The following is a 27,589-nucleotide window of genomic DNA, read 5'->3' as shown; positions in this document are numbered from 1 at the left end:
GCAACTACAGAACCCATAGCCATTTAAAGTGGTCTTGTCAACCTCTCCTGCTGTTGGCACATGATCCCTCACATGCATGGGGGAACCCTATTTGTTTCAGATAATTTCTTCCCCATCACATATGAAGCCTGCCCTGTGTCTCCAAACTTCCAAGTATTAGATTCTCCTTGTGACTTACGAAGATCAAAGTACCAGGATAAAGATCTTGGGTGTGAATGAGTACAGAAACAGCAGAAACAATATTCTTTAAAAAAATATTTCAATTGAATTGAATTGCACCACTTCCCCCTCCCTTTTTCTACCCCAACCCTATCCATGTCCCTATTCTCAAGTTGAGAGCCTCGTTTTCTTTATTACTTTTACATATGTATATGCATATGTATATAATGTATATGTATATTGGCTTGCATCAGACAACATATAAAGGGACTACCCATGGGGAAAAAGCTGCTTTTCCTTCTTCCAGCAGCCACATTACTATTAAAGGAGGTGTCAAAAAAATTCTTATTGGCATGCAAAGTGAGGCAGTCATGTAAGAATAGATTTCGCAGTTTTCAGAAAGTCCTAAAATTCTGTAACTAGCCAAGCTAAAGAGATATAGAGCTTTGCTATCATCCAAAATCACTAATCTACTTCCAGACTGAAACCATCTCCTAGCCCATCCTGGATCCCTAAGTAACATCCTTCTTTTTCCCCAAAGTTCTACCTTTCCAGGATGTCATAGGAATGTAGTTCTATAATCTAAGTCCTTTGGGTCTCAGCTCTTTCACTTCATGTTTTGCATTCATTAATCAGTGATACATTATGCATTGTTTGTTTTTTATTGCTTAGTTATGTTCTATTACATGAAAGCAATGTAGTTTTTCCCTTTTTAATTTTTAAAATTACTCTATTAAGATAGCATCCAAATGATTGAATTTCATTTTGACAATTACATATGTACATGTACATGTGTATGTAAAGACATATGTATGTCGTATTTTGTGTGTTAGTTTTTATTGCCGTGATAGACTATCATGATGAAGATAGCTCATAGGAGAATGTGTTATTGGACATAGGATTCTGGAACGATGAGGCCATTAGTATTTATACGAATATTCCAGTTGAATTGGACAGTTGTTGAAAAGATTATATGTTCTCTAATTGGTTGCATTGGTTCCTATGTTTAAAATCAAGTAAACATAGAGGTGTTTGTGGTTATTTTTAGGCTCTTAGGTTTTATTTATCTATGTCTTTGTAATTATTATCACATATCTGAGTCTACTTTCATTCTAAATCTTAAAACCCATCCTGTATCCTTCAATACTGTTCTTTCCTTTCCAAATCATTTTGACTATTCTTTGTGTTTGTTGTTTGTTTTGTGCTTTGTTTTTCAAGAAAAAGCTTCTTTGTGTAACAGCTCTTTTCCTGGATATCCAGGAACTCATTCTATACCAAACTGGCCTCAAATTCAGAGTGATCTGCTGCTTCTGCCTCCAGAGTTCTGGGATAAAAGTCTTGCACCATTGGAGAATGAATGGCAGTCTGTGTCCCACCACCTGACTAGCTTTACACCCTAAATAATTACACGGAGTTGGTATTCATTTAAACACTGCTAGCCCATTAGTTCCAGCCTCTTATTGGCTAACTCTCACATCTTGATTAACCTATTTCTAATAATCTGTGTAGCACCATGAAGTGGTGGCTTACCGGGAAAGATTCTAGCCTACATCCATCTCGGGTCGAAGAATCATGACAACCGACTCATTTCCTTCTTCCCAGCATTCTGTTCTGTTTACTCCGCCTACCTAATTTTCTGTCCTATCAAAGGGCCAAGTCAGTTTATTTATCAACCAATGAAAGTAAAACATAAACAGATGACTCTCCTCCATCACACCATAATGCCCTACTATTTTGTCTATTCTCATTCCTTTGCTTTGCTTAATAATATTCACACTTGACGTCTGAATTTCCAGTTATTTAGGGCTATGTGCATCCATCTTTTTGTGTGGGCATGTGTATACCTGCATGTGAATTAATTCAATAAAAAACAATGAAGACAAAATTAAAATAATAATATCACCCTTGTAGTGGTCTTACTTCACATTTCCTTCTCTTTCTTGTCCATGATCATCAGATTACTGATGTTTAATTCCATATGATCAACAGATAAAACTTTCACATTCTTTCTAGATTTATATTTTGCTTGGAGTTAGTAGGACAAGCAAGCTACAGTGGGTTTACTTCAATTTTTACAAGATTTAAAAAGAATTAGTTTTAGTTTTGATGTTCTAAATATCCTTCACGGTGATGATTAGGATTGTGGTCAGGTGAGAATTTCCAGTTTGAATACACCAACCAGCTCCCTATAGTTAAATCCTAAGTGATACAGATCAATATGAAAGTTGAGTGGATTTCTCTGAGATAAACAAGTGGATAGTGGGAGGAAAACTACAGGAATATTCTTTTCTCATGTGTATGAATTCTTCATTTCTTGATAGTACTATGGTGTGTGTGTATGTGTGTGTGTGTGTGTGTGTGTGTGTGTGTGTGTAATTTTGAGATATAAGAAGATATACACAAAGTTCAGGTTCTATATGGGAATATGTCTTAGCAGGAAATGTCTTGCTGACAAATAATGGGAGTTAGCATGTAACATGAGTCACAGCATTACCATTTATTTGCACCCAAAGAGAATATAATTTCATGTCTCCAAATATGTATCAACTGACTATGTATGAATATGTAAAACTTTCAGGACTGTTCAGAGCAGTGCTCAGAGTGGTCTGTTGAAGTGAGTTTTATCAACAAGTATCCAAAATGCCTTTAGAATATTAGTATATCTGTATTAATAAAACAGAAATCTGATGCTAAATTTAGGGGCTGTTTGATGAAGTAACTTCTTGATGAGGATAAAGTGAGCAGATGTGGAAATGTAGAGACACATTTAAACTTTTTTATGTATGTTTATCCTTTTCTTATAAGTGTTTGTAGCATATAATATGTGAGGCACTGAATTAGGATTTATAAATCCCAACTATGTTTCTAAAAACTTGGGACATTGGAAAGATTGAATAGCATCCCTTATATACAGAATTATACAGCTCTGGGCAGAAATCCCAGAGGCAAAGTTTACAGCATTTTGCTCATTCATTATTTGTGCCCTGGTGCTGATTTCGCCTCTCAGGCTGCTGGCATGATTAAGACATGATTTTCATTTCTTAAGCCCTCAAGTAGGTCATTGTGAATTAATTTTAAAATAGATTTGTAATTATCTTTTTTCAAATGAGTATTTGGTCCTCCAGTTAGTCATTCAGATGAAGGGGAGAGAGCAATTCCTTTGAGCCCATAGGCTACTAATGGATCAAGCATGTCACAATATATATGTAAATGCTTTATTCATAATATATTGGGTTTTGTGGTTTACAAATTGCATTTGCATTATTTATTTAATTTCCATAATAGTTCTGAATAGATTGAGCATATATTAAAAGCTCCATTTATACTTAATCACCTCAGGTAAAAAGAAGTAAATGTGTACCTAATAACTCATTTCTCCTCCACTCCCATCTTCCATCCTTTCCATCCTCCCCATCCCCTCAATATTCTTTTTTTAAATTTTTTATTTATTTATTTTTTATTAGAAATATCCATCTCCTCCCCTCCTCTCACTTCCCTCCCCTCCCCTCCACCCACACCCCTACTCCCTCCCTCTCCAGGCCAAAGAGCAGTCAGGGTTCCCTACACTATGGGAAGTCCAAGGTCCTCCCAATTTCCCCCAGGTCCAGGAAGGTGAGCATCCAAACTGACAAGGCTCCCACAGAGCCCACCCATACAGTAGAATCAAAGGTCTGTGCCATTGTCCTTGGCTTCTCAGTCAGCCTCCACCATTGGCCACATACAAAAAGTCCGGTTTGATCACATGCTCCATGAGTCCCATTCCAACCGGCCTTGGTGATCTCCCATTAGGTCTGTCCCACTGTCTCAGTGGGTGAACACACCCCTAATGGTCCTGACTTCCTTGCTCATGTTCTCCCTCCTTCTGCTCCTCATTGGGACCTTGGGAGCTCAGTCCAGTGTTCCAGTGTGGGTCTCTGTCTCTATCTCCATCCATCACCAGATAAAGGTTCTATGGTGATATGCAAGATAATCATCAGTGTGGCTATAGGACAAGGCCAGTTCAGGCACCCTTTCCTCTGCTGCCCAAGGAACAAACTGGGGACATCTCCTTGGACACTTGGGAACCCCTCTAGAGTCAAGTCTCTTGCCAACCCTAAAATGGCTCCCAAAAATAAGATATATACTTCCCTGCTCCCATATCCCCCCTCCTCCATCCCAACCATCCCATTCCCTCAAGCTCTCCCCATCCTCTCTTTACCTTCCACCTTTTCCATTCTCTCCATCCACTCCATCTTCTCCACCCTCTCCATTCTCTCTTATTCTTCATCCCTTCCACCTTTTCCATCCTCTCTATCCTCTTCACCCTCTCCATCCCCTCAATCCTCTCCACCCCTCCACCTTCTCTATCCTGTCCATCTCCCCCATCCCTTCATCCTCTCTATCTCCATCCTCTCCAACCTCTCACCTTCTTTGACTGATCTCCTTCTTCCCTATGGTGTCATGTCTAGTTTCATAACCCTGATGCACATGTGTGCACTCTCTCCTCTCTCTCTCTCTCTCTCTCTCTCTCTCTCTCTCTCTCTCTCTCTCTCTCTCTCTCGCGTGTGTGTGTGTGTGTGTGTGTGTGTGTGTGTGTGTGTGTGTGTCTAAGGTCCATAAACAAAAGAAAACATGAAAAATTTGTCTCTAAAAGTCTGGCTTCCCTCTGTTAACAGCTTACAGTTCCATTATTTTCCCTGCTAATGTAACTTTTTCCTTCAGGACTACAAGATCTTACTGTTAATATGCATTACATGTTTTCATTCATTCGTTGATGGTCACCTATTCTACTTCAATTTCTTTGCTACAGTGGATAATGCCAAGTTAATATCGATGTGCAGATATCTCTGTGGTAGGACTGTGAGTCTTTCTGGTATGACCACAAGTCATAACCTGAGTCATATTGTAATTTTATTTTTAGATATTTTATAAAAATGCCTATACTGATTTCCACAGTGGTTGCAATAGTTCACATTTTTTACAAAAAGTAATAGGGTTCCTCTTTCCCATCTACATGCCAACATCTGTTATCATTTTATAGCTGGGTTTTATAAATATCCATCTTCTTCTGAATGGTAAATCTTAGGATGTGTTCTATTCCCACTCTTCCTATGTACCCCTGCTCTCTTGTGTGAATGTCTTTACTCTGCTCACTAAAAATGGTAATTGTGCTCCAACCACAGGACTTTGGTACACTGTCCTGTGCTTAAAATGTTTTTCTAATAACCAGTGCTTTGGTCTTATCTGGCCTCGGCAACATCTCACCTCCTTAGAGCAGCTTTTAGCCACACCATTCCAGATAAATGCTTCTAAATTTGCTTTATTAGCTTGATGAACTACTGCTTTCTGTGGTGCTCTGTTCATTTATCTATGTTTTGTTTACAAATTTTCTGAGATCAGGCTTTGATCTATCCCGCTTCACTTCCAGTCACATACCAGGAATGAATTAAACATCTGTTGAATAAATCAATGCATGAAATCTTAGATTTGATATGCTGGTTAATTGTTTCAGGACAGAGGAAAGCAAGTGTCTATATATTATTTTAAATTTGTATTTATATCTTACCTAAAACAACCTTATGCACTCACTTTGTAAAGAAAAAAAGAAGAGTTACATAATTATTTGTTGATATCTATCTTCCTGTAACAAACAACATTTTGTGTAGACATAATTTCCTTACCTTATGTTCATATTGCCTACTGCTATATTAGATGCATATCACACAGTAGGTTCTTTCGAAAAATAAGTTAAATCGTTTAATACATTTCCCTAGTCTGTACTGATATAAAGTAACTATATTTCTTCTCACATTCACAGGACTATACCTTGACCATGTATTTTCAGCAAGCCTGGAGAGATAAGAGGCTGTCCTACAATGTAATACCTTTGAACTTGACTTTGGACAACCGAGTGGCAGACCAGCTCTGGGTGCCGGACACCTACTTCCTGAATGATAAGAAGTCCTTTGTCCATGGAGTGACTGTCAAAAATCGTATGATACGCTTGCATCCTGATGGCACGGTCCTGTATGGCCTCAGGTCTGTAGTATGCATTTTAAATTGAACTTTTCCTGGAGAAAGAAAACCCAGTTGCCTGGTGTCAGAGGAAATGTACTGTTTTCTTTATTCCATCTGCAGTTCTACTGAGAAAGAATTAAACCTCCTATCAGGGAGATATCTGAGAGCTTAGGAAAGCATGTGTACAAAGGACTTAGCGTCAGCTAAGACTAAGTTGTTGTTACTTTTTTTTCTTCTTCATCTGATTTATCTTCCAGTATTAGATGCTGATGCTAAAGCCGATTTCTTTAAGGAATAGGGATAAACAATATCAAAATAACTGAAGCATGGGGTTTCTTTAAAATTGGAAAACAGAAAACCCTGAATGTTGAATGATTGTTTGGACATGGCAGATGTTATTGAGCTGCTGACTTGGTCATGGTCGTCAGGTGACAGATAGGAGTGTCATGCCCTCTCATCCTCTGAGGAGCAATCAACTTACAAATAAGTACCGTCTCATGTTTATTAATGCTTAATTGATGCTCTCAAATACACCTCCAGAAAAACATTCCAGTTCCAGACTATTTGGATGGGAATAATGTAAAGAAGGCTAGTTTAACTCCAATTAAAACCAATAGATGGTGTTCTGGAAAAAAATTAAAATACATTTTTATTCTGAAACGATTACAATGTAAACATTTGATTTGCATGGCAGAAGGAAACCACCCTAAATTTCAGCATTTTGAATTGCCTCTCATCTATTATTTTGCATAAAGTATTTTTATTCTGAAAATATTACAATGTAAACAATTCCTCACGAGAGAGGAAATTTGCCTCTGATCTTAGATTTTGCATAAGCATGTGACTATCCTATGATAATAGTAATGATAGTGGTAACAGTTGTAGGCATCAACTGAACCCTTTTCAGAGGTTACACAATGAGTTAAGTGTTTTCCACACATCATACAGTCGTCACCCGATACCCTGTTTGCATCTTGCTTCTTCTGATTTTCATTATCTACAATAGTTGTGATCTGAACACACTGAGTAGAAGTAATCAGAAATGACATATGCGGTTTAAGTTGGGCCTTATTACGACCAGCATGATGAAATCTTGCTTGCCAAGCTATTTAGTCCTACCTGAGAAACAAGTCACTGTTTTCCCCATAAAATCCATGCGGTAGCTAACCTTCAGTGCCTTTGTAGCCATTTGCCAGGTCTCCTGTCATGGAACTGTGGTACCTGTGTTCAAGTAACCCTTTGTTTTCGTAATAAGAACCCTGTAGCACAGCGGTAGGAGGCTGGCATTTTAAATTGACCAGAAAGAAGCTGTCAAGATACCATATTTAGAAAACAGGTGAATTTTATTCAATTTATAAGGAAAGAAAGGCAGTAACATGCTGAGGTTGCTAATATCTAATAGTAGAATAAATCTCTTGTAAATGAAATTGTGAAGTAGGAAAATTAAATTCCTACTAGTTTTGTTGTCATACCTAAAACTGTAAGAGTTATAGCCACCGTAAGTGATAAGTATTAGAAAAATAAGAAAGGCATCCAGTTATGGATGGAAGACATGAACAGAAAATACATCCATCTTACAGGAATGTATTGTGTGAGATATATTGGCCCTGTATGATTACTTCATCAAAGGGTACCAAGATGAGTTGCACCAACCCATGCACTGCAAGTCATAGGGATTTAAAAAGGCTCAGGCATAGGTCTGGTTGAGGCACTAAGACAGTTGTTGGAGAAGAGACACCTGTCCCCTACAAGACCACTGCTCCCTTTCTAGAAAAATTTAAAGTACTGACTAAAGAGAATAAATGTAAACCAAAACCAATGTTCGGTTGCAATGAAATGTAGTTCTTTGGCCAGAAAGCACCCAAGAAAACCCAAATTCCTAAAAAGTGAAGGGTGTATTATCAATACATATAAAGGAAAGATCAACTCTGGTACCAAAATACTTATGGATAAAGCTGGAAATGTTAGTGGAAGCTTCTTATAGATTGATGAGGAAAAAATAGGAGAACAATTTATGGGGCATTGCAAGCTAGTAAAGTGAATTTTGTTATATATTTTATATAAAGTTTAGACACATACTGGATGCTATCAAGTGATAAAAAAATAAGAAATAAGAGTTTGTGTGGATTGCATAGGAATAAAAAAGTGATGAATGGATCAGAAAGTAATATATTTATCATGTAAGAATGGGCGCCTACATTTAAATTCCCAGAATTCAAACTTGGGTATAGTATTTTCTATCTGTAATCCTTTTTTTCCTTATATTTTTATTAAAAATTTCCATCTCCTTCCCACCTCCTCCCTCTTCCCTCCCCTCCCTTCCACCCATACCCCCATTCCGCCCCTCTCCAAGCCAGAGAGCCATCAGGGTTCCCTTCACTATGTTAAGTCCAAGGTCCTCCCAGCTCCCCCTAAGTCCAGGAAGGTGGGCAACCAAACTGACAAGGCTCACAGTGAGCCCGTCCATGCTGTAGAGTTCATGAGATAAGATATAGGCAATGGAGACAGCCTGGAAATGCTCAGTCCTAATAGTCTGGTGTGTGAAGCATGAAAAACAAAGACACCCTCAAATAAGGTGGAAGGTTACAATTAATATTCAAAGTTGTCCCCTGACTACTGCCTATTCATGCTATGGGACAATCACCCACCCCTCATTGCTCCCAAGTGCTTCTAGCTTTTAATGTTTCTTTTGGGAAGCTGTTATTGTGCAGAAGCTATCTTTATGTATGACTTAAACCTTCTCTCTTGAAGTTTTCTGCAGCTTTTATTTGTTCTGTATAGTGTTCTAATAATAATATAACATAGGATGTTTCTCATCTAGTCCTGTCTATTTGATGTTTGCTATGCCTCTTATACCACAGTGGGTATTCCTTTCCAGGCACTGGGATATTTTCTTCTATGATATTATTGAAGATATTATCTATGCTTTCTGATATAGGACTCATCTTCTTTTATGTCTATAATTAATAAATGTGGTCTCTCATAGTGCCCTACTTATCTTTTACATTCCATTCATTTTTTTAAAAAAGTCATTGACTTCAACTGAATGATCTAATTCCTCTGTATGATCCTCAAGCTCTGTAATTCTGCCCACTATAAGTTCCATTCATTGTTGAAGATTTCCACTGAGGGTTTTCTTAGATTTCTGAATTTTTCATTTCTGATATCATTTCAGTTTGAGTTTCTTTCAGTATTTCAAGGTATTTGGAGAATTCTGTTTTCAATGCTGAACTGATTTGTGTTTTCTTGGAGTTGACTCCAAATATTATTTGTATCCTCCTTCAATTCATTCACGAGTGTGTTTGTATCCACTTTAAAATTTCAAATGTATTATGATTGTTCTTTGAAATTTTGCATAGAATTTTGTATAAGTCACCATCACTGGTAGTCATCGCTATGTGATTGTTCATTTTTGGAGGAGATATTTTGTCTTCGCTCTTCTAGTCCCTAGTGTTTGTACATTGGGATTTGCCAATCTGGTGTGAGCTATGACTTCTTGTCACAGCTGAGCTGAGTGAGTGCGTTGTGTTAGCATCACCTCTGCTTCACAAGTCTTGACCAAGCTCAGTATTGCTTAAAGTCCAGTTGTAGAAGAACTTGGCATTGACCATGGGTGGGGTAGGTGAATATGATTGAGGCTTGTTGATAAAAGGATCACGGGCTCTAACTTCATAAACCAGAGTCAGTGCAGTATATCAATGGGTTATACCGGGGCAGCGGTTTCACATGTCTGCTAACCTTAAGAGCCTGGCTTCATAAGGTATTATGGGAGAGTGAATCAAATGCTAGGGATCCTGTGACCTCTAAATTCACAAGCCACGGTGTTTGAAGAGTGTTGTGTATGTGTGCCACACACAGATTTATCATGTCCTCTGGCTTCTGTGATGCTCAGGGCAGAAGAACACACCCGGGGAAGGGAAGTGGTACCCAGTCCTATGGCTGTAATAGTCTGTCCCTTGCTTGAATTCATTGAGCTTGATGAGTATGCCCCAGAGGCAGGAGACTGTAACTTTCTTACCTGTTTCTGCCTGGTGCTATGGGACAAAGGAAGAATGCATGAGAAATAAGATGAGAAAAGACTGCTTACCTATTAGGACCACGTACAGGCAGGTTGTGAATGTGTACCTCAGAGTCAGAGGGTACAGAAAACCTTTTATGCATCTGTGACCAGTGCTATCAAGGAGGAACACACATGTCAAAGGCACTGGTTTCTGGACTTCGTTATGTGTCTGTGCTGGTTGAACATGGATTGGCAGAAGTGTACACCTTAGAGGGAAATGGTTTAGGGATCTCTTGTATCTCTAAACTGGATGCAACAGAGCATCCTGAACTCCAGACAGTAGAATATCATTATTTTTCTGTTCCCACTTCCAACAAAGACTCTTGACACAATAACCAATTTCTTGAGCACCTGTGACATTCATAAAATTATCACTTCTGTGGAAAACAGGCCCATTAATTGTGATTGTTCTCTCAGTTGCAATGTTGATCAGCAGATGAAATTAATAGGAAGATTTTAAAACACACTTTTAAATAGTACTGGCAAATTTTATGGAAAAATAGAACAGTTTCCACTGAAAGCTGCTGCATACCTAGTACTCATGCTTTGTCTCTAAGTCTTATTTGCAATAGAGAGAAGAAATTTAGTTAAAATGACCATTGACAGTATTAATTACAAATACTTAGCCCCTGTTCCTACTTATCTATCACCAATTCTGTTATCTACTATTGTTGATAATTTAGTAAGAATTTTATTTAGAGTTAATGTCAAGAAGAGGAAATGTAGAACATTGCATTTAATTAGAATATTATTGAAAGTATCTAGGACTAATGGAAAGATTTAGCATGCAGTATAACAGATTATGCATTTTTTCTTATTTGATATTATAGTTCTATTACTTTTCCATATTATATGGAAAAACAAAGGAACCTATAGAAATTTAAATAGCTACTGTACCCCAAGATTTTAGTTGCCTTAAAGTAGAAATATTACTTTTTTGTCCCAGCCTTGAGTACTTGCTGTCTGGTGATGCATAATATTTAGAAAAGCCCCGAGAGAATCTGAAAGAATGGAAGAAAAGAAAAGCTAGATAAAATCAACTTTCAGTAGATCTGTAGCTAGGGATGTTTCTCTTGAATGATAAAATAAAGATTCAAGAAACAGAAGGCAAGAGTCTTCTATGAAAGTTCACCTTGAGATCCTACAGTTTATAGCAGTTCTAGTTAAAAGGAATCAGAGTGTGCATGTGTGTAACCCTTGGACACAGACAAATCACTGCAAAAATGTCAGTAATAGTAAAATCTATCTATGTGGATAATGAAAACTAAAATAATGAAAACTGTAAGTCAGTCATTCAACATAGATGTAGAAGACAGAGAGCTAAACAGTCTTCATACTCAGCCCAATGACCAGTAATTTGCCAATCAAAGACCTTGAGCTGAATATCTGTGGCAGACATGAAGAGAACACATCTATCTCCCTCCCTACCCCTCTTGACAGATAAGGAAGAAGAGGCCAAAGTCCACACATTTGAATAAACTGTGAAGGACCATCCAGTGGACTTTTCAGACATTAAAACATAACAACAATGGGAATACTAGAATACCTTGCCTGTTGAACTTAATGGGGGGCATGGAGAAGTTCGTGAGTTCATTTGTTCGAGCTGCCAGCACGTTTGAAAATATTCATCATGAAATTAAAAAAAAACAAAACAAGCAATAACAACAACAAATCAACAATAATAAAACAAATGATCAAGAGGCTATGGCACTGTGGTTTTACTCTCTAAAAAATATGAGCCTAAGTAGAAGGAAGAAAAGGAAAGGGTAAATGATGTAGTAATTATAATATCAAATTTTTTTTAAATGTAACTAAAAATAAAATAAGTTCCAAAAAGAATTAAGAGTTGAGGGCCTGCAGAGTTGCCAGAGGGCTTGCTGTGGAAGTAGAAGGATCTGAGTTTTGATTTCAGCAGCATCAAAGAAAAATGTCAAGTGTGCTCACTTGGGGCCTACAACACATGTACTGTGGTAGGCAGACATGAGAGGATTTCACCTGCTATTCTCACCATTCTTGGTTCTAAACAAGAACTTAGAAACTTACTTCACAGAATAGTGTAATAATAATGAATCAAATTCTAAAAATTTGATCCGTACAATCCATGCACATATACATTAAGTAACACTGAATACTTAGCATTCAACTATTACTGTATTACTCCAAATGCATAATTTCATTTGTTAATATGATATTCAATTACAGATTGTTTTATATTCATTGACAATCAATTGAGAACGGGTAAGCTATAACAAAATTTGCATCTTCTAACTCACCCTCAGAGAATTTTTGATTGTTACAAAGAAGCAAGTGGCAAAATTAAAAAAAAAAAAAGCCTAAGTTGTATTATCATTACCCCTTGAGAAGAAAATTAGTTGTATTGCCCAACTCTGTCTATTTAGTGGTCTGCATGAAATTCCAACCATGTTCCCAGAATTTTAAAAGATTATTAATCCAAAGAACAATGGGAAGCGACTTAACTATAACTTGTTTTTGAAACCAGGCAGGCAGTGATTGATTTGGGATGAAACTGATAGAAACCACCCTCACTTGGGCCCCTATATTTCTTCATCTCCATATTCGGAACTCCCCACATCAACAGTAACCTCAGCTTACTGCTGAGCAGGAAACAAACTATGCTCAAAAATTGCTCACCGAGCACCAGGGAAAGATTGAGAGCTTTGGCTTTGTACACGGAGAAGCAATAGATATGTTCTTATAGCTGGAAAAGTTTACAGAAAAGTCAGCAAGGTGCTAGCTGTAATGTTTTCTCCACCGTTCTCTGAATTAGGGCATACCTTTGCCATGAATTTTACCCATAGAACCACAGAGCCTCTGAGAGGAGATGCCCTGTCTTCAAAACACTCAGTAAAAGCTATTCGTATAAAGATATAAACTCCGGAGATCTGAGAGGTCAAGCCTATCATTCCTTGTTCATAAACCTCTTAAATCTCTGTGTGTATTTATGTACCGTATATGTACATGTGTATGGACTCCTGTGTGCATTCATGCATAAGCCAAAGGAGGTACTGAGGTAATCCACTCTGTCAATCTCTACTGTATTTAGTCTAGAAAGGGGCCCTGACCTAGCCTAGAGTTAGACTGGCATTTAGCAAGCCACCATGTGGAGGTCCAAAAATGTGAGCCCATTTCTATCTCATCTGAAGGTCAGAGAGTTTCAGCTTGCTCAACGTTGTTAACATCAAATGTGAGTATACACGCTTACCTAAGGTATGGTTGCTTTGTGTTTTGTCATTAAGATGATTCACACAGGTAGATTCACTCTACGCTGACCAAAAGTCAAAAGATTCAAGCATACATCTGCTCCTTCTTTTGGTATAGGAGGTGTGACCTTGGGAATGGCTGTCTTCAGAATCCTTGTCATAGGGTGTGAGGGTGGGTTCACTGACTAAACAACAGAGTGCTTTTCTTATGGATCAATGGCTCGATGGCTCAAAGTATTGAAGCAAACAGCTGTTCGAACTGTCCTTTATATCATGTTAAAGCAGCCTTTTGTCCTCTTCTCCTGTTGTCTTTGGGTACAAAAGTGTGTAGAAAATTAAACGTGGGCGAATTGCAGTATTCACTGGAACTCCCTCCCAGTCCTAGTCTGTCTTCTGTTTTATTATTTTCTCTCACATCTTCATACTCGTTACTTATTTCTCTAATCCTCATGCCCCTACCCTGAGGATCTGTGTCTTAACAATTCACAGTAATAAACATGATTCTCTGTGAATAAAGTAATTCTGACATTCATTTTTCAACCATTATAAAATATGTTTAAGATGTGCTTCTTACCGATTACAAGATACAGTTTGTGGGTTTGATGGAAGGTGAAAAATGAAGTTATTTCCATAAAACCTAGGAATGTTCCTTCAAATCTGTTCAGTACTTTAATGAGCGACTGGGACGAGTGCTTATGGTATAATTTACAATCATATAGCTTTGCTGTTTATATTGCAGTCTCGCTTGGCAAAGAAATGGCCCAGAATATATATGGAAACCTGTTTTTGTTGTTTCCCAGACAGTTTTACATGAAGAATGATCTTGTCTTTAGTGGTAACTGGCCCCTCTTAAATTGGCTCCTGTGCCTGCTCAGTCTGTGTGTGTGTGCCGAGCTGGGGGTGGTCTTGACCTCATGTATCTGTATATCTTCCATATGTAACATTAGATCAGAAACTTGTCACTCCTAATTAAAGGTTCACATTCTTAAAGAAAGATCCAACAGGCAACAGCAACAGTAATTCAGCCACCCCCTGATGTGTAGGCTCCGTCACTGAGAAAATGGCAAAGGATGATGTTAGTCTGTAATGAGCATAGGCAAGTGGGGTTTTAGCAATTCCATCTGCTCTCTCTACTATGCAAACTTTAGCACAAGATAGTCATCGCACATAGAAATATGATCTATTAAACATTAATATATCAATTTTAGCTTAGATTTCCTAATTGGCTTAATTAATTTTCATACAGATATCGAGTAATTGAATTTTGTCAGGCTGAACAAGAGATTTTATTAAGACTATCAGTCTTCTTGGCCAGAATTGGAGAACTCACTGTACAATCTCAGCCTGCAAAGCAGAAAAAAAAGTCTGGCCTGTGATTCATGGAGGAAAGTGTAAGCTTTTTAAATAACTCTATCTAATTTTAAAGGAAATTTCTTCTTTACCATTTTCATATAAGATAAAATTACTTAAATAAAAACTAAATGTATTGAGAAATAACTTATAGGCCATAGAATTTCACTTTCTGTTGTGGTTTGATGACAATGACCCCCATAGGTTCATATATTTTAATATTTGGTTCCCAGATGGTAGAACTGTTTGATAAGAATGAAGAGGTATGGCCTTATTGGAGGAAATATTATTGGGTGTGGACTTTAATGTTTCAAAATCTCAGGGCAGGCTCAGCCTCTCTCCCTCTCCTTCTCTCTCTCTCTCTCTCTCTCTCTCTCTCTCTCTCTCTCTCTCTCTCTCTCTCTCTCTCTCTCTCTCTCTGCTGCTTCTCCAGCACCTTAGCTGGCTATGCCATGTTCCCCGTGGACCCTCTAAAAAGTTTAAGTAACGCCCCAGTTAAATACTTAATTTTAAAAGTTGCCTTCGTCATGGTGTCTCCTTTTAACAGCAGTCTCTAATTAAGACACCTTTCTTTTAAAGACAGATATAAAAGAGAATAACTTTCCTACCACTATGGAGGCAGTTGTTAGTTAAGAAAACACGGTATCATCCCAAATACTGATCTTCGAATTCAAGGATTGTTCCCTATTTTGATGTTGCAATGGTATTATTTGGTGAATTTAAATCACCATTGTCTCACTAACATTACCAAATAATTTAAATCCAAATCAACAACAGCAGAGACAGAATTGCAGCACTCTGAAAATTGAGAAGTGGCGATGGTGTGTGAGCACATTTTGTTGCAACATTTTGCTTAAGTTTTAAATAGAAAAACATTTTAACTGGAAAGGCAAGTCTAACTACCTTGCTCTCTTCCTAAATATTTCTGGCCCATCATACCCAAGTGGTAAGTAAGTCTCCTTTATTCCCACCTACATGTGTCCCTAGATACCATTATGTCCACTGAAATTCAGTAAAAAGAAAGCCAAATATGGCTTTTTACAGTGTCCAACATTGGATCTGAGAGAAAGCAGAAGTGTGAAGGAAACTTTCAGGAAAGATAAATGATTAGAGGCTGGGGAATTTCAAACATCTGTCTCCAAAAGGCAGGGCTCTTGTACTGCAGGCCCCCAAATGAGTGTAGTAGAATCATGGACATGGTAAAGAAAAAATGTTGAAATTCATTGTCAATGTGTTAACAGGTTTGTGAAAATATCTGTGGATGATACTGTATTTTTATTTGCTACTGGGGAAAAATAGCACTCTTTTATTCAAACTCAGTGGCAGAACTTGCATGTTCTTTATTTCATCTTGTGTGAACTCTGTGGGTCAATAGACTACAATATACATGAAAAGATGTTAGTGCTTTTTGTACTATATCCAATTTAAGCAAATTATTTTTCAGTGGACATTGAAGATTGTTGCTGTTACATTATAGAGTCCCTATAGCTCAGAAAGAATTACCTGAATTGCTACAAGCTTTAATATCAAAGATCTATACATATTATTTTCTGTTTGAGATTCTCACCAATAACTTTAACATCAGCATCTACAATGGAGTAGAAGGGAATGAGTTCAGAGTATATGATTGCTTCAACCTTTAAGGGCAAATAATCAGATTCAATTATGGACCAGATATTGGACAAGATCCAAAAGAACACTGGGCTAACAATTGATTTTATGGACTGAGTTGTGCTTGTTTTAGCCTTATTTCTCTTTGAAAGGGGAAAAAAAATAAAATCACCCAGCCTGTGTAAATTACCACCCCTCCCCAATTTATTTAAAGACTTTAAGAAAATATTTAACTCAGTCACTTTGCTAAATGGATTAGGGAAAATGTCTAGCCATTCTGTACCTCTTTATTTTGGAGGTCACAAATAAAACAAGTCCTTCTCTTTGGAAACTAAACCCGCGTAATAGGTTAATGACTCAAATCTCATTCCCCATAATGTGAAATGCTCAGGCTGTTTTGCTTCGAAGAAGGAGCTCGTTATCTATACTCTTATGGAGAGAATAAAAAGAAGCAAGTGCTAAATGCCTATAAATCCTTAGAGGAAGAGACTAATCCCACATTCGGCTGTTTCCACTAGCCATAATGGAGAGAATAATTAGGACTTTACACGTTAGCAGCAATAATAGGCTGGCAGTTAAAGGAAACCAGACAAGACAAAGGACATAGACTCCTCAGATGTCAAAACATTGAGAGGAATCTGTGCATTTAAACACATCCATGCACAGATCCTTTGGAGTAGGCAATGGGAAGAGCATGAGCTTGAACTCTGTTTTATCTCAAGGCCACTCTTAGCCAGAGATATGTTGTGCTCCATCTATCACATCTCAGTTTCCTTTTCAGGAAAATGTTTTTAATCATACTTACTTTGAAGGATTATTGAGGCAATTAAATGAATAAATAATTACAAAGCCTGTACAAATTGCCTAGCACATAATATTTTGACTTAAAGATAATGGTTATTATTAGAATTGCTGCAAATATTTTACTTTGACTTATTATTTTGTGGCCCATGATGGCAAGTGGTGGGTGAATGAGTTATGACAAGATCAAAATGCATGATCAAATACTTCCTGTGCACACACCCCCCATGCCAGTATTGGGTACACATCAAGACAATTAATCCTTCAATGCCTGTGACCTCAAAAAAAGGAACTTACTAAGAGAAGAAAATCAATAGCTAAGATGAAGAAAAATAGTATAATAAGAAGCAGACTCTTCCTTTAAAGACAACGGTGACAGGAAGGCACATAACAGATCCTCACTGGGAATGATACAATTTCATTAATAGAGGTGTGGTTTTAAGCAATAAGTCATTCCATGTATACAGAGAAGGATAGTAAAACAAATTCAGTGAGTTATTTAAAGCAACAACACTGTACACGTCAAAACTAGAAATAGCTTTAAAGGCTGTTTGACATTAAATCCTGAATCCTTCATACTTTAAATGGATTTAGTGGAGAGAAATAACTCAGTACATGGACGAGAATGTGGAAGGGAAGGTAAAGGCATACTGGGGATTTTCTTGAGTGGTTCAGTGTACCGATTGAGTTTCACAGGCTAAACTTTAGGAATGTCTATGGAGTGCTCAAAAGGGTAGCTGGAGAAAAAGAAACACAAGTTTATTTTTTTAAGTTAATTTTTTATTTTATTTTATTTTTTTCTCATTTTTTTATTAAAAATTTCCATCTCCTCCCCTCCTCCTCCCCCTTCCCTCCCCTCCCTTCCACCCATACCTCCACTCCTCCCCTCTCCAAGTCAAAGAGCCATCAGGGTTCCCTTCACTATGTTAAGTCCAAGGTCCTCCCAGCTCCCCCTAAGTCCAGGAAGGTGAGCAACCAAACTGACAAGGCTCACAGTGAGCCTGTCCATGCTGTAGAGTTCATGCTCATTGCCGTTGTCCTTGGTTTCTCAGTCCTCCTCCACCGTCAGCCACATTCAGAGAGTCCGGTTTGGTCCCCTGTTCCATCAGTCCCATTCCAACTGGACTTGGTGGTCTCCCGTTAGATCTGTCCCACCGTCTCAATGGGTAAATGCACTCCTCATGGCCCTGACTTCCTTGCTCATGATCTCCCTCCTTTTGCTCCTCATCAGGACCTTGGGGGCTCAGTCCGGTGCTCCTATGTGGGTGGATATGGGAACAAGGAATTATATATCTTACTTAAGGGAGCCATTCTAGGGTTGGCAGAGACTTGACTCTAGAGGGGTTCCCAGGTGTCCAGGAAGACGCCCCCAGCTAGTTCCTTGGGCAGCTGAGGAGAGGGTGCCAGAAATGTCCAGATCCTATTGCCATACTCATGAATATCTTGCATATCACCATAGAACCTTTACCTGGCATTGGATGGAGAAAATGACACAAGTTTATTTTTTGACAAAACTTTAAGTCAGTCATGGGACACCTCATTCACATATTCCTCACTTTATCCAATCAGCTCCTAAATTAGCAGTCCTGGTGGTCATAGGTAGGTGGTGGTGGTGTAGGAATGGATCAGCCAGAGTCAGTACCTATTTCCAGGCATTTCTCATACTAAGGAAAGACGTGTGACCATTGGCAATAAGTATACTTTATAATAAATACAATATTTTCAAGTTATGATGAAGTCAGTGGAGACAAAGAACCCGAGGAATCTTAGGACGGGTAACTGGAAAGAAGTGGCATGCGGCTTTAGAAGATGACAGTTGCTTAGAGAAATGAGCTGTGAGGATGGGCTCCAGTTAGCAAACAGTAGATGCACATGGTCCCGAGGGCAGGAAAGCCTCTTCCTGTGCACGAGGGAAAATGAAAGCGTTGCCACTTTGTCCGAAATTCCCTGATCACTCTCGTTCATGTCACTGTGTTCTATGCTCTTGAAAAATAATGTATTACCGAAATATTATATTCATTGGAATAGAGTAGCAGACCCATGAGAAGCCCATTGTTGAAACCCCCACATCTAAGGCATGTGTGCCCCACAGAAACCAACTACAAATCTTAAATTAGTGTATGTGGGATTGATTTTCCCACTACTAGGTTTCCAAGGAATATTGAGTTCTGTCAGTCTAAAGCTACAGTTGTCTCTACAGGGTCATCTGTCTCTACAGGGTCATTCTCGAATTGATTTCTCCCCGTATTTTTCAATGCAGATAACTCATGAAAGATAATGGTTAGCAACGGATATTTCTCTTGAGGTAACATAAAAGAAGCGTAAAAAGAAATATAAAATTAAGTTAAGATCATTTATAACCCAATCATCGAAGATTATTATGTTGTAATGAGCTGAAAGATAATTTTATTGTCCTACCCTTTACAATGTTGGGCATTTCTCTTTATACATAAGAAAATACATTAGTAGTGACAGTATTCTTCATGTAATATGTATTACAGAAGATTACAGAGATGTTTGAAAACAAAAACAGAATCTGCTGTTGCAGTGAGTTCAGCTTCCCAAATTGCAATTTACATGTGAATATGAATTGATTGTCAATGGAAATTTCCATTGAAGGGTGCTCTTTTATGGAACATAATATTTTTGATCAATGTAATGCTCTAAATGATAGGTGAACATATCTATCATTTAGGTAGATGAAATATAGAGATGGACAGGTGGAAATTAGGTAAAGCACACTAGCCTCTACAGTAACGGAAGCCGACACCAGAACACTTTCTAATGACATCTTTTTAAAAAATGCTTCAGAGAACTCATTAGGATTGAGTTTAAGTGTAGTGTGTGTTGCTGCATACTATGCATAACAATAAAATGTCAGCAAATTTTCTGACTGCTTAGCAGTGATGTCATATACTTTCCTGAGCATAGACAGAGTATATCTGCGCCATCTAGACTATACTGCCTATACTACTGTGTGTTCATGTGTGTGTGTGTGTGTGTGTGTGTGTGTGTGTGTGTGTGTGTCTGACAACTCAGATGTTCTTTTCTTTGCTTCTGTCCTCGTAATAGGAGTTATGCTGGTAGTAGGTTTCATGGAAAGGAACTATCATATGTAAAAAAGTGAAACATTTTTTTTCCACACAGTATTTTCCAAATCTTAAGTGATTGAATGCAAATGTCTGGGCCTGTAATGCTGTTCTCCTTTTGGGCAATAAGATAAGCCAATGTAAAAGAGGTTTGTAATGTTATTAATGAGTTTTAGCTTTTTTCTTTCTTTTGGCTGAGAGTTGTAAGAACATGTTGAATGTTTCAGGGTCCTACTAATAGCATTCACTAAAGATTGATTTGTGGGTCCATCTTAAGTTCCAGAATGGCTAAGTAGATAATCTTTACCCCCCCCCCCCCCATGAAGAGATAAGATGAACCACATGCCTGGCACTTATTGAAATTAGAATTGCCTTGGAACAGCAACTGGATCCTCTGTGAGGTATTCAGGATGGGGAGGAAGTAAGTGAGAGAGAACAAAGGAAAATCGTCAGCAAAGGCACGAATGCCTACTAAATTCTAGCAAGAAGAAAAACAGATTTTTACATCAAGAGGCCATATTCCAAATAATACGAATTAAGGAACATTTGTGTTCAAGTTCTGGAATCATCAAAGAAGCTGAATGAAGTCCAGGTCCTGGAGCTGGATTTAGTTTGCAGGTTTATTGAGAGTCACAGACATGGCAGACAAGGAAGATGCTCGTGCTCCGATGTGTCTTTTCTTTCTGGCGATTCTGCCGTGTTTGTTTGATGCCCAGGCTTCTGGGCTTCCTCCCAGAACAAATGAGCTGCTTGGCTCAACTTCATCCTTTGTAATGTTTGAAAATTCTGAAAAACTAGTGTACCATCATTCAGCGACAACCTTGTTTAATTACAGAAAGCAATTTTATCCTTGCAGCATTTTATTTTCTGTAGGCATGGATAGAACAGAGTGTAAAATACACACAGCCAAATTCGCAATAGATCATTACTGTAGTTGCTGACTGCAAATACTTGATGGAGGGATGTGATGCCATCCCACAGGTGATGTCAACAGTAGACAGTGTGGTATAAAGGAGATAGATAGGAGGAGTTGGCTTCATACAGCATTTGCTTCAATTCAGGTCCTTAAAATAAACATATTCTCTACAGGAGTCACACGATACCTACATTTCTCATGAGCTTGTAGATTCGTCATCTGTTTTTCCTTACTGCTAAGGATGAACTGAATCAAAAAAGAATTGGGGACATGAGACCCTTTGACTTTTCTTGACAGCACCATGTGCACAAACAGATGGCAAAGTTTATCCCAGGGCTTGAGGGTGATGCTAACAACAGAAAAGAGGATTGAAATGAACAGGAAATACAAAAGCACCGGAAGGCAGAATGAGTGTCAGATGTTGAACATTCTTTGCCTTATGACCCAGGTCATGAGCACTGAGTAACTAATGTCCATGAAACCTACACTGTATCGTGATGCTGTGTGTACAATGCAGGGAGATTGCCAAGCACATGGAAAGGCCAATTGCCTCCATCTTTCTGTGCTGATGAGCAGAGATTCTTGGTCCTGTTAGCTTCAAGCCTGTATGGCAGATAACACTGTAGGATTTATCATGTGGTCACTGACCAGCAGAAGAATAGTGACTTTATGTAGGTTCAACCCAAAAGAATCACTACAATATGCTCCCCAAATTTGCCCACAGCATGGACTTTGGATCATGATATTTTACGTGTTTAGTTTGTTTTCTATTCAATCAGTTTCTTTTTAAGTCATTCATTTAATTTATAGTTATTAAGTATCTTTTATGTGGTAGACATTGTTTTGCATTATTTTACTGGTGGGGGTGGATATTTTTATGCTGGAAAAATAGTCATGTCAATTTCATACATAGATTTGCAACTACTTCATAATGCCTCCTTTATACTAATGATTTTCATATTTGAAGATAAATGGTCTGAATGAATTTCTGTTATATATAACTATGTTACAAAAGCTATTTATGACTTTACATTCAAGGCATTATTTTGTTTATAAGAAATGTTGCTCATCTGTTGACTCAGATCGGAAGGTTGCCATGCCATATTTTCTGTGCCTCCAGAGCGTATGGGATAATAAGATTGGTAACTTAATTGCTGCTGTCATTGTAAAATGTGGTTTGTTTTTCAGACTGAGACATTGGGCATCTGAAAAATTATTTGTTCATGTTGAACCCTCTGTTGTGTAAACGTATCACGTTTTAATTATTCAGCTTTCTGATGATGGATATGTAAGATGTTTCCATTTTCAGGCTCCTGTGAATAGAGCAGAAATGAATAGAAGCTGGCAAGGATCTCTACTGCAAGTATCTTTAATATAAAAGACATATATTCTTTTGAGTATACACCCAAGAGTGACTAGTGGAATCATGTGATAAATATATCTCTAGGTTTTGAGGAACACCTATGCTGATTTTTATAGCAGTTGTTTAGAACACTTTGCATTCCTATCAGCAGGAAATAAATGTCCCCATTTTGCCACATCTAGGCCAGAATGTGCTATCATTAGTTTCTTTGATCTTGGCCATTCTGACATGGATAGCATGAAACCTCAAAGTAGTGTTAATTTGCATTCCCCTGATGGCTAATGTTGTTGAATTTTTTAAAAGTTTTCTATTACCCAGTTCTGTTTAATCATATATACAATTCATATATATCAATATAATCAAAAAATAAAAGCCATCAATTAGCAAGGGAGATGGGGATAGGAAATGCTAAAGAAAAAAAACAGGAAGGTTTAGAGGGAGAAAAATAAAGAGGTGATAAGGTGATATCTTTAAACCTTAATTTAAAAATACATAAAGAATAAAAATAATTTTCCTTTTCCATCTTCTTTCTTTTCTTTCCCTGTCTTCTGTCCCTCCTTACTTTATTCCTTTCCTTCTTCATCTTCTTTCTGTCCTCCCTTTCTTTCTCTCTATTTATATCTTGCTTCTTTCTTCCTCTTTATGATAGTAATATGTAATTTTTCCAGTTTCCAGACTATATATGAACATCACAGGGAGTCAGGAAAGTAAAGAACTCAAGTCTTTTAACTTCTGGGAGATAATATACATGAATAGATACACCTTTAGAATCCTGTCATGAATGTCTGGCAGGATTTCTTAAATGTATTCCTTTTCATGGAAAACTTTGCTTATTTTTGCTACTCTGTAATTTTCCCTCTCCAGTTAATATTATGTGATAAGCGAGCTCCTGTTTTTGCTTTAGTGGAGTGCCATTTTTAAGAGTGTGTGGTTTATGTTGTTTATGGGTAGAGATATATTTTTCCAAACTTTTTCCTTGAGATACTTATGTGGGCTTTGGCATTTTACTGTTTTATTGCAGCCTTTTGTACCTTCTGTGCTGATATTCCATTTTTAACTGTAATTTCTGAATTTAATAGGTTTTCTAAAGTACATCCATTTTCATAGGGCACCTATCTAAGGTCTGACATACTTGACACAGACTCTAACAGTGAGCCGAATTCCCTCAACTCTTTTCCTTTTCTTTCCTTTAAGTGGAAAGAAAACTATCTTAGATTAAATACCAGGTATTAGTCACTAACGGTAGATACGAATATTCTAAGGTTGTTAGAGGTGGGCTTATGGGAATCACTGTATTTGTTAGTAAACCAGCTTCTGACCTAATTGACCGAAGGACACGGAAAAAGACATGTGGATAGAGCTTTGAATGACTCTGAATGTATTGACCTGATTATGTGGTATCTTGGTTTCCTTTCCCATCGCTGTGATAAAACACTCTGATATAGGCAACTCAAGGAGAAAAGATTTATTTGACTCATCAACCTATGTTACAGTCGACCAATGTGGGGAAATGAAGGCAACAGGAAATTAAGTAGCAAATCACACCATACCCACAGTCAAGATAAGAGAGCAATGAACTAATGCATGCACTGTAGTGCTAGGATCACTTTTTCCATTCTTACACAGTTCGGAATTCCCGTTCTGTTTTATGGTGACACCCACAGTTTACAAATCACCTCACATTCCCATGGGTACGTAGGTCAACCTACTCCGAACAATCCCTCACTAAACTTCCCTTCACAAATGGTTCTAGATTGTGTCTAGTCAACCATGCAAACCAAGAAGTACAGGTTCTGGATAGTGGGCTCAGCAGTTAAGATCTTGCTACTCTTGTGGAGGACCCGGGTTTGATTCGGTACCCACATGGTAGCTCCCAAATGTGTATGTAACTTAAGTCTCAGGGAATTGTCGGTCTCTTTTGAATTCTTTAGCCACCAAGCAGGTACATGATGTACATACATACATGCCTACAGAACGTTCATACATATAATATAATAAAAATAAATGAAAAAATATTTAAAAGAATGAATCACCATAACTAGTTTCTAGGTCTCCCTATTGGGCCTCTTCACATCATCTGAACAATATCTCAGTTGTCTTTGGATATAACTGCCTCAGACACCTGCTGAAAAATAAATTAATGTATGCCCTGGCTATGCTAAAGCATGCATGAGCAGCCTGTAAATGGCAGTTCTGTTGAACTTGTCCATATTGGGTTATATGGTCTAACTTGATGAGGACAACTTACCAGGCTTCTCTGTCAGGAGGGCACCAAATCACATTACAGATGGTTGTAAGCCACCATGTGGTTGTTGTGAATTGAAGTCAGGACATTTTAAGGGCAGGCAGAGCTCTTAACCACTGAGTCCTCTCTCCAGCCCTACTACCTGCCTGAGAGAGACATACGCAAAAGGATGTGCTATGTAGTTATCGTGAGGTGCATGCATACATGCATGTGTGTGTCGCATGTTGGGGGCAATACTGCGGGCAAACCCACTTAAGGGAAGAATTGGAGATATTCAAATGAAGTAGAAGCTGAGGATAACAAGGGAAGGAGACTCACAAGGAGGAAAGAGTGTACATGCCAAATGAAAACTAAGTAGTAAGGGAAAAATGACTATGGTGACTGCCCTACAGACGGTGAGCCTGAGCCGTGAGAAATGACATGGGTTAGAGCAGGTAGAAGAGTTTGTTCTGGACACTGTTCATGTGCTTGAAATTAATTGTTAGAGCAAGGGAAACCATTATGAACTTTAATCAGAGAAATACACGGTCAAATTTGCATTTACCATTTCTTTTATGACTCAGAAAACGTTTACAACCTTGGAGTTCTTAGGTCATAAATACAAATAGTATTTATCATTGACTTGACATTTTCTGAAGTGTTCATTCCAAACTGTCAAGTGAGAAATGGAATTATTTGAAGCATTCGACAGTGTGATGTTAATTTTTTTCAGTTCATTGGCTAAATTTAGCCCTGAGAATCATGAGAGGGATATTCAAGTGTACTTCTTGCGTTAATCCATAAGAATTTTTTAGTATTTCGAAAGTCTTCAGTGAGGATTATTAAAAAGTTGTGTTAGAGCAGAGGAAAGGACAAGGGAAGGGATGGCTAAAGCTATGTATGTTTGAAAGCCATATAGAACCTTCCAGTTTCTCAGCTACACACACACATACACACACACACACACACACACACACACACACACATACGATACCTTAGTTGAAGTTACCTTACAGGGTGGTAATGATTTTCCTAGAAGCCAGAGCTTATCAAACTAAAGACTCAGTGTGAGGTGTGTAAAATACTTGTCCTTGAGATATTGCTCATAGGTAACCTGGAGACCCCCATAACAATATGGAATATTCACTCTTTGTTGCCCATATATTTTAGATCATGTATTGTAAACCAAGTGCAAGTGTCTGGATTCAGGTTACCCCCAAATAACACACCCACTGTAGTTACATGAACCTTTATATTCACAGAACATAAATCTAAGCATTTTTCAAATACACCATTGCATCAGGAAGTTTACAGCAAAGAAGGGGTAAGTCGGCCGTCAGTTTTGATATCAATTGATGAAATTCTTCACTATTGTACCAGTAGAAGCTAGTGATCTGGTAAACTGATAATTTTTAATTATTTTAATGGCTAATTTAAAGGATATTAAGTTAGATACAGACGTGAGAAAGAATTTCTGTTAAGGGGACCTAAGATAGTTCAAGGTTATTTGCCTCTTTTTCTATAATATTCCAGCAATCAACATCATGAAATTCTAGTCAGTTAATCAGTCTTCATGATTTTTGTGTGGTGCCTGTTTCCTTAGGATTTCAGCTCAAGTGAAGTTGGTTGAGATAGTCTGGTAATAGCTGTTTGATAGTAATTTACTCATTTTGCCTTTGGATCGACTTGGCATATGTATTAGGGAAAGCTGTAATTTTTCCCACTGAAATACAACTGTTACATTAAAAAGATGACAAATTTTCATATGATACTTATGTTTAAGCATATACAATGACAAATAACTGTGATAAATATGCTTTTAAGTATAATATTCATTTGGATTTATCTTTCAGGGGGAGGAAAATAATAAATAGTCAATAAATAGTTCTGGAAATTAATAAAGTGGAAGGAACGCTTAATTGAAAAATCATAAATTGATAATAATGGGAAAAAATTAGCATAAGTCCCACTGTTTCCTATGGTAATGGGTAATATCACTCAAAGAATTATAACAAATTGCAAACAAATTTATAAAAATGATGTTGCTATATCACCTTGACTATTATCGCCTAATTTGTTGATGCATGTATTTGTGTTAATTTTCCATTATTCTGATGAAATATCTGAGCCAGTCAACTTAAAAATTACTAACATTTATTGAGATTCATTATAAACAGTCTCTTTGCTAGCCAACAGCTGTCCAGTGAGCAAAGTCCACATTCTAGAAGTCTGAGATTTCCCGAAGATATTTCTATTTTCTGAAATTGTGCAGTGTGCCAATAAGTCATAGACCTAGTCATTTGACTAAAACTGAAAAATGTAATATAAATCAGATTAGACTTATCCTTACTTACTCATATGTTCTGTGAACAATAGGAATTATTATGACAATATATTCTAGTTTGGGTTTCTTTTTAAATTTTTAAAAACTAATTTATCTTCTACAAGTTTAACTAGGCAAGCACAACATATAGTGACCATGTTCATGTGCCCCTGCTCAAACATCCCTGTCTACCTTCCCCAGTCTCCACAAATATTTGCCTCATGTTCATTCCTGTTTATTTTATATTGTGTGTCCCTGTGTTTTACTAGTGACATCTGAGAGAACATGGATTTAGAATTATCTGTTGCTTCCGGAGAGATCTTCAGTGTGTACATAGGTAGAGAGAGTAATTTCCCTTCTCCAAATATTTAGGAATAACTGGAAGTTCAGAAGTAAAGGTGGGGCCCTTTCTTCCTTATCCGATGTTGATAGGACTGGTTTTGTGTGGTCCGAGTGCAGGTAACTAGTTACTGTG

The 27,589-nt window shown here is 37.7% G+C and overlaps 1 protein-coding gene across 1 annotated transcript in view; it reads left to right on the top strand.

The window, feature by feature from the left end:
* Gabrb2 (gamma-aminobutyric acid type A receptor subunit beta2) overlaps nt 1–27,589 on the top strand; it is a 202,421-nt gene that overhangs the window by 67,058 nt on the left and 107,774 nt on the right. Inside the window, 1 exon segment of the mRNA XM_038326725.1 lies at nt 5,957–6,177. Within this exon segment, the coding sequence (XP_038182653.1) occupies nt 5,957–6,177 (221 nt within the window).

This window comes from Arvicola amphibius, chromosome 4 (assembly GCF_903992535.2).
Source record: "Arvicola amphibius chromosome 4, mArvAmp1.2, whole genome shotgun sequence".
Taxonomy (NCBI): Eukaryota; Metazoa; Chordata; class Mammalia; order Rodentia; family Cricetidae; genus Arvicola; species Arvicola amphibius.
The sequence above is the reverse complement of the archived record's forward strand: the minus strand, read 5'-3'. Positions and strand labels throughout refer to the sequence as shown.